The sequence below is a fragment of the Danio aesculapii genome, chromosome 15 (genome assembly GCF_903798145.1).
Source record: "Danio aesculapii chromosome 15, fDanAes4.1, whole genome shotgun sequence".
NCBI classification, from domain to species: Eukaryota; Metazoa; Chordata; class Actinopteri; order Cypriniformes; family Danionidae; genus Danio; species Danio aesculapii.
Genome location: NC_079449.1, coordinates 4,845,563 through 4,854,339, shown reverse-complemented (window position 1 = coordinate 4,854,339; position 8,777 = coordinate 4,845,563). Strand labels below are relative to the sequence as shown.

The 8,777-nt window shown below is 34.5% G+C and overlaps 1 protein-coding gene across 2 annotated transcripts; it reads left to right on the top strand.

The window, feature by feature from the left end:
• Positions 1 to 95: 95 nt before the first annotated feature.
• lrrc51 (leucine rich repeat containing 51) lies at positions 96 to 7,698 on the top strand. 2 transcript variants are annotated; one of them, XM_056473989.1, is made up of 5 exons: positions 96 to 126; positions 305 to 364; positions 2,156 to 2,361; positions 4,269 to 4,417; positions 7,284 to 7,698. In XM_056473989.1, exons 2-5 carry the CDS (start codon positions 313 to 315, stop codon positions 7,420 to 7,422), a joined length of 546 nt encoding a protein of 181 aa, XP_056329964.1. In that variant the 5' UTR covers positions 96 to 126; positions 305 to 312; the 3' UTR covers positions 7,423 to 7,698. The 2 variants fall into 2 exon arrangements, with proteins under 2 accessions (XP_056329964.1, XP_056329965.1); XM_056473990.1 differs by having other exon boundaries at positions 101 to 140.
• Positions 7,699 to 8,777: the final 1,079 nt, after the last annotated feature.

The window sequence follows — 8,777 nt, the reverse complement described above, 5'->3', positions numbered from 1 at the left end:
GCAACGGTTAAACAGAAAAAGAAAGTAAAGTAACAAAAAACAAATGAAATACATTTCCCAGAATGCCATATTATGCTAAAGGTTTCCATGGTAACTTTGTTGCTTTACGCCCAAACAGGCTTGACTGTAACTTTTCTATGGTGGTTAAATATTATTGTGTAATATTTTTGATGACAAGTTTATACAAATATTTTTATATTTTGTGGTCATATTTTAAAAAAACCCTGTCTGCAAATTCGTCACTTTTTCATCTCAAACTTTGATTCAAACTCAATAAATTTGTGTTTTTAAATAAATCTTGCAGGTCGAAGCATGTTTGGATCTTCAGTGGACTTTTCATTTAAGGAGATTAACACAATTTCAGGTCTGTTTCTGTATTTTATTATATAATCTAAATACTTAAATTAGCACAGCACACTTCATTCATATTTTTTAACAGTAATAGCTTTCGTACTCGAGCATTCAGTTTGCCTGAAATGAAACATGTTTCGAGTGAAACTAAATATAATTGTCTGACGAGGATTTATTGTTTACAAAGTGAAAAAACTGACGGTAAAATAGTTTTATCAACAACCATAGAAAAATATTTGTGTTAATAATAGATATAAGGTTACTTCAAAAACATGTGGTTGTTTTTTCGGCCATAAGACAGATCAAATCATATTTTCTCATCATCAATATCACAAATTTCAGAATTAGTTAGGTGTAAAATGTATTATTTTCATTAAAATAATGAAATGCCGAGCTTGATTATGATCAATGTAAAAGAAAACAACTGTCAGATAGAAAAATTCAAGTTATTTTTCTTTTCTTTTTCTTGTTTTCCATAAAGAAATGAACATTTATTACTAACTCAAAACACGTCATCTATTTTATGTTTATGTTGCCAGTTTTATTTTATGTGTCAGTTTTATATTTTTCTCACCCATATTTGTTAAAATCTGTATGTTGTTTTGGACATTGATTAAAAAAAGCTATCTATTTATTTGTTTGTAAATATTATTAGACATTTGTAGATTAAAATAAAAATGAAATGGCTTATGTGGGTATGGTAAAACCGTCCTTTTACTATACCTAACATATATATTTCTACATCATTTATAAGAGTTCAACTATTTACTGCAGTTGGCCTGGGTGGTATGACAAACATAATCAGAATTAGAATCAGGTATGTTGGCAATATGACAAAAATCTCATATCACGATATAAGTCATCTCATGTCCTGATTACAATATAAATCACATTATATTTCTTCAATTTCTGCAAATTCAATCAATTAATAGTTTATTAAATATTTACCACATTTGAAGGACTGTTTCTTTTTTACATTTTAGAGTATAAACTCAAAAAATGTGCTCATTCATATGTGATCATATTCCTCTCTTTATACAATACTTCAGGTCATGTTTGATTAAAGAAAGTGAAATATAAAATTAATATTAATACAACATAAAACACTTTTCAAAAAACAGGTCCAACATAAAAATATAAAACATTGCTAAATGAAAAACAAAGTGTAATCATTATATTCTCATGATGCTGTTATTCATGTTTCTGTCTACATCCCCATAATGGTGTATAATATTATGCTCATATAAATTAGGAAAACGTATTACTAGTAGTGTAAACAATGTATTTTGCAACACCACAATATAAAAGATTGTTATTCTAGTAATAAATGATTTCTTTTATCTTTGCAATGATGACAGCACATAATATTTGACTAGATATTTTTCAAGATACTAGAATTCAGCTTAAAGTGACATTTAAAGGCTTAACTAGGTTAATTAGGCAGGTTAGGGGAATTAGGCAAGTCATTGTATAACAGTGATTTGTTCCATAGACAATATTAGTTAAGGGGGCTAATAAGGGGGATAATCTAAAAAATATTAGTTAAGGGGGCTAGTAATATTGACCTTAAAAGGCTTTCAAAATAAAAACAGATTTTATTCTAGCCGAAATAAAACAAGTAAGACTTTCTCCAGAAGAAAAAATATTATAGGAAATACTGTAAAAATTTCTTGCTCTGTTAAACATAATTTGGGAAATATTTGAAAAAGAAAAAAAGGGCTAATAATTTTAACTTCAACTGCATATTGTCAATATATATTGCATTGTCACACTAAATACATTCTCTCTCTCTCTCTCTCTTCAGATGTGCTTTCTGATGTACCAAATTCACCCGCTCATCCACCAAAGCGTGACTCTGAGAAAAAGTTCATCAGCATCTCATTCAGACTCAACAACAACTCTATCAAGGACCTTACAGGACTGATGGACACGCTTTCAGCTCTTTTCTCTGAGCCGACTCGTCTGGCCTGGCTCGACCTTTCCTTCAATGAGATTAAACACATCGAATCAGTACGTAAACAATACCAGTGACTGAGATCTGAATAGTTTAGTTACTGCTCTAAATTCATTATTCGACAGTCTTCCTTCATTTGGTTAGTAACTTCCATCTTCCAACAATTCAGTCAGTTCTCAAAGAATGAAATTTTGCACCACCCTACTTTTTTTCTCATTTCAGAACCATTTCAAGTGGATATAGAGTTCAGAATTATTAGCCCCCCTGTATATTTTATTCTCCAATTTGTTAAATGAAGAGAAGATTTTTTTTTTTAAACACATTTCTAAACATAATAGTTTTATTCATTCATTCATTCATTTTCTACCGCTTTTCCGGGGCCGGGTCGTGGGGGCAGCAGTCTTAATAGAGAACCCCAGACTTTCCTCTCCCCAGACACTTCCTCCAGCTCCTCAAGGGGAACCTGAGGCGTTCTCAGGCCAGCCGAGAGACATAGTCCCTCCAGCGAGTTCTGGGTCTTCCCCAAGGCCTCCTCCCAGTGGGACATACCTCGAACACCTCCCTAGGTAGGCGTCCAGGAGGCATCTGAAACAGATGCCCGTGCCACCTCAGCTGACTTCTCTCGATGTGAAGGAGCAGTGGATCTACTCCGAGCTCCTCCCAGGTGACAGAGCTCCTCACCCTATCTATAAGAGTGCGCCCTGCCACCCTGCGAAGGAAAGTCATTTCGGCTGCTTGTATCAGAGATCTTGTCCTTTCAGTCATGACCCAAAGCTCATGACCATAGGTGAGAGTAGGAACGTAGATTGACCGGTAAATCGAGAGCTTTGCCTTTCAGCTCCTTCTTGACCACAATGGACCGATACATCGACTGCATTATTGCTGCCGCTGTACCAATCCGCCTGTCAATCTCACGTTCCATCCTTCCCTCACTCGTGAACAAAACCCCAAGATACTTGAACTCCTCCACCTGGGGTAAGGACTTTCCTCCAGCCTGGAGATGGCAAACTACCTTTTGGTGGAGCACCATGGCCTCGGACTTGGAGGTGCTGATTCTCATCCCAACCGCATCACACTCAGCAACAAACCGCCCCAGTGCATGCTGAAGATCCATGTTTGATGAAGCCAACAGAACAACATCGTCTGCGAATAAGGTTCCCAAACTGGACCTCCTCCAACCAAAGGCTGCACTTTGAAATTCTGTCCATAAACTTTATAAACAGAGTTGGTGACAAAGGGCAGCCTGCCGTAGACCAACATGTACTGGAAACAAGTCTGACTTATTGCCTGCAGTGCAAACCAGACTCCTCTGTTCATACAGGGACGAGACGGCCCTTAACAGAACGTCTTTGACCCCATACTCCCAGAGCAGCCTCCACAGGATGCCACGAGGGACACGGTCGAATGCTTTCTCCAAGTCCACAAAACACATGTGGACTGGTTGGCCATACTCCCATAAACCCTCGAGCACCCTGGTGAAGGTATAGAGCTGGTCCCGTGTACCACAACCTGGATGAAAACAGCATTGTTCCTCCTGGTTCCTAGGTTCAACCATCGGCCGGATCCTCCTCTCTAGTTAATTGCCATAGACTTTCCCAGGGAGGCATAATAGTTTTAATAACTCATTTCTAAAAACTGATTTCTAGTCTTAACTAGGGTAATTAGGGTAAATTAGGAAAGTCATTATATAACAGTGTTCAGTACACAATTGAAAAAAAAAAGATTGCTTAAGGGGGCTAATAATATTCACTTTTAAAAATTTTATAAAAAAAAATAGAAAACTGCTTTTACTCTAGCTGAAATATAACAAGACTTTCTCCGTAAGAAAAAATATTATAGGAAATACTGTAAAAATTCCTTGCTCTGTTCAACATCATGTGGGAAATATTTGAAAAATGAACTTTAATAAAGTCTGTATGCAGATTATAAGGAATATAAATGTCATTTTCTCTCTTTCTGTCAGGTTCTCACTCAACTCAAAGAATTACGCTTATTGTATCTGCATGGAAACAATATTCAGGAGCTGTCGGAGGTGGATAAACTTGCAGTGTTGCCGTCGCTCCACACCATCACTCTTCACGGCAATCCCATAGTGAGCGAGCAAGATTACAGGTATGATTGAAGGTCATTCATTTTTGTTCAGCTTAGTCTCTATTTCAGAGGTCGCCACAGTGGAATGAACTGCCAACTATTTCTGCAAATTTTTTATGCAGCGGATGACTTTCCAGCTACAACCCAGTACTGGGAAACACCCATACACAGTCATTTACACATTCCTACACTACGGGCAATTTAGTTTATTCAAATCACCTATAGCGCATGTGTTTGGACTGTGGGGGAAACCGGAGCACCCGGAGGAAACCCACACCAACATGGGGAGAACATGCAAACTCCACAAAGAAATAACTACTGGCCCAGCTGGGACTACATATATAAAATATATAATATATATATACTCTACATCCACACAAAGGGAAAACAATTATGGTCACGATTAAATTTTTCACTTTCTTCCTTTTTGTGTTAAAAAAAAAAGATAAATAAATAAATAAAAGCCACAGGACAGGATGGATGTTGAGTAAATGAGAACAGTAATTTGTGAAAGTGTTTTGCATCCGCTGTTGTGTGAACTGGTGATTTTCCACTGTGGGTCTCAACACTGGTGGCATTCCTGACACAACAGGTGCTGAAACTGTGGTCAGGATCTGGTTACTAACCTCTGCTGTCCTGTGCATAGCAACACAGTAATCACATATAGTTCTGATACACACATGGCAAGTGCAGGAGGGAACGCTTTCACAGCCAGACACAGCTGGTCCAAGAGAATGACTATATATTTAGCATTTAAAAATTATTATAAATATATATACATTTTTTTTACAATACATGTTTTAACATCAATCATTTTCTTAGCAAATTTTCAGCACTGCAGTGCAAAAACAAAACCGTTTTTATATGCTTATATATATATATATATATATATATATATATATATATATATATATATATATATATATATATATATATATATAAGTCAGAATTATTAGCCCCCTGTTTATTTTTTATCTCCAATTTCTGTTTTAACGAAGAGCAGATTTCTTCAACACATTTCTAATCATAATAGTTTTAATAACTCATTTCTAATAACTGATTTATTTTATCTTTGCCATGATGACAGTAAATAATATTTGACTAGATATTTTTCAAGACACTTCTATACAGCTTAAAGTGACATTTAAAGGCTTAACTAGGTTAATTAGGTTAACTAGGCAGGTTAGGGTAATTAGGCGAGTTATTGTATCATGATAGTTTGTTCTGTAGACTATCGAAAAAAGATATAGCCATAAATGGCTAATAATTTTGACTGTAAAATGGTGTTTAATATATTAAAAACTGATTTTATTCTAGCCGAAATCAAACAGACAAAAGACCTTCTCCAGAGGAAAAATATTATCAGACATACTGTGGAAATTTCCTTGCTCTGTTAAACATCATTTAGAAAAAATAAATAAATAAAAAATAAAAATAATTCTGATTTCAACTGTATATATATATATATATATAGCCTATAGGGATTCAATTTGACCTGCAAGTATTTTTCAAAAAGATATAGTAAAGAGCTATTGCTTTTAGTCTTTTTATTTTAAAATTTAGATTTTTTTTTTACAAATTAAATATTGGATGATATAAAGATGCAATTATAAATGTTGTGTATAAGTGTTGTACGTATAGGGCAGCAGACAATTAATCTGATGGTATTTTGATGTATAACTGATAAAAACCTTTATTGCACTATTTGTGTGTGTGTATGTGTGATACTCGTGTGTGATAAACTGCTACTCATGTGATATTGTGTTTATACAACAGTTCGATTGCATAATCGAGTATATAAAACAGAAAATCAAACACGAGTCTCAAAAGCCCTTTTGTATGAGGAACTACTTTCTTCTGCCGTTCATTCACATCTGCAGCTGACGTCTGAACAGCAGAAACTGTTGCTTAAAAAAAAACACATCCCTTTAAAACTAGTATTTGATGATTCTGTAGCGTAATGTCTAAAGGGATAACAAAACAGCTTATTTTGCTTACATTTTAAGATAATAAGGCTGCTGAGCGACATAAAAGGCCATCAGTCTACAGAGATTTCCCAGTTTCCCAGTTGCAGAGATTTCTCTGTTGCAATCCCTAATATATATATATATATATATATATATATATATATATATATATATATATATATATATATATATATATATATATAAATTAAAGTAAACTATTCACATCAGCTCTTATGTGCTAAATATTAAGAGACAGCACTTGTATTAATAAGTGATAATAATGACACATTTTAGTTATAATGCACTATTCTAAAGCCCAAGGTATTACAACAATAGCAAAACTAAATAAAACTACTAATAAAAGTACAATATTCATCAATGCCGAGATTAAATAAATATTTTAGATGATTTCATATTACCAACTGGAACCATACTGCAGTGTCTTCCCAATTTCTCTGCTAATAATAGTGAATTGAGTTGTTTTTACTTAAGAGTTACGCATTATGTTTCTTCCACTAAAGTTTTGTCTTTGCCTCTCTATATATTTATGCAGCAATCTTTGAAGCAATTAATATAAAATTAATGTATTAATATAAACTGTTCACATCAGCTTGTGTATTAAATATTAAGAGATAAAACTTGAATTAATAAATGATAATAATAATACATTTTATTTATAATACCATATTCTAAAGCCTAAAGCATTACAACAATAGCAAAATTAAATAAAACTCCTAATAAAGGTACACTATTGATCAAGTCAAGTTGACATTAAATAAATATTTGACATTATTTCATGTGGAACCAGCCAACATATGCCGTCTTACCAATCTGTCTGCTACTAAATAGTGAATGGAGTTGTTTTAAGAGTTTTCAGTTATGTTTCTTCCACTAATCTGCGTTTCTGCCTCTCTATCCAGGGCTCATTTGATCGCTACACTTCCTCATGTGAAGACGATTGATTTTAGCGCCGTCACCAAACAGGAACGAGTGCTGAGTTCAGTGTGGCAGAAGAGCAGAAACACACACAAATCCACAGGTTACAGCAAATCAGACTGAATCACACTCTCCACCAACACCATACACTGAAAACATGATTCATTCCATTTATAATAACATGTTTTTAAGGTAAGTGGTTGCAAACTATTCATATGGGCTGAATTTAAACAAACCGATTAGGTTGAACGTTACTACATTTAATTAGTGTGCTTAAATTCAGCCCATATCAATTGTTTGCAAACACGTACCTTAAAAAAATGTAGCAAATCGAACAAATGTTTTTTGTGTGTAATATGACATACAGTAGATAAGGAGTCAAATAAACATTCATTTCAAGCTGCAGTTCATGTCGTAGAGTTACTTCAGTCTGCTTGAGTGTTTCTTCATTAGCTGTTGACATGAAGACACATCAATAAGTGGAGAAACATCTTAAGAAACAGGGGAAGAAGCATCCATTCAACATGCTATTTTTGAGTCTGTCTGCATTAGACATACACTTGAAGTCAAAATTATTCGCCCTCCTATGAATTTCTTTTTCAAATATTTCCCAAATGATGTTTAACAGAGCAAGGAATTTTTCACAGTATTTCCTATAATATTTTTTTCTTCTGGAGAAAGTCTTATTTGTTTTATTTCAGCTAGAATAAAAGCAGTTTTAACATTTTTAAAAGCCATTTTAAGGTCACTACAGGGTGGGCCATTTATATGGATACACCTTAATAAAATGGGAATGGTTGGTGATATTAACGTCCTGTTTGTGGCACATTACTATATGTGAGTGGGCAAACTTTTCAAGATGGGTGGTGACCATGGTGGCCATTTTGAAGTCGGCCATCTTGGATCAAACTTTTGTTTTTTTCAATAGGAAGAGGGTCATGTGACACGTCAAACTTATTGGGAATTTCACGAGAAAAACAATGGTGTGCTTATGTTTAACGTAACTTTATTCTTTCATGAGCCCCCTCACATATACTAATGTGCCACAAACAGGACGTTCATATCACCAACCACTTCCCATTTTATTAATGTGTATCCATATAAATAGCCCACCCTGTATTGTTACCCCACTTAAGCAATATTATTTTTGCCATATAACCATAACTTGCCTAATTAACCAAGTTGAGCCTTTAAAGGGCATCTTTGATGAAAAACATCTTTTGTAAGCTGTTTGGACAGAACTGTGTGCAGGTAATAGTGTGTCCACGGTCATATCGGGGTGATATAAACACAATAAGTCTCTTTTTAAATATCCTGATGTTAAAATAGGATCCAAATCCCTCCTATTTTAATGCCCGCCGCGACGTGACGGAGTACGGTTTCCCCACCCACCAAACTGTAAACTTATAATCATATCCACAAGACAGGACGTGCGCAAAGCAATTGGGATTAAAAGCTCTGTTCAGCTCTCTGTGATT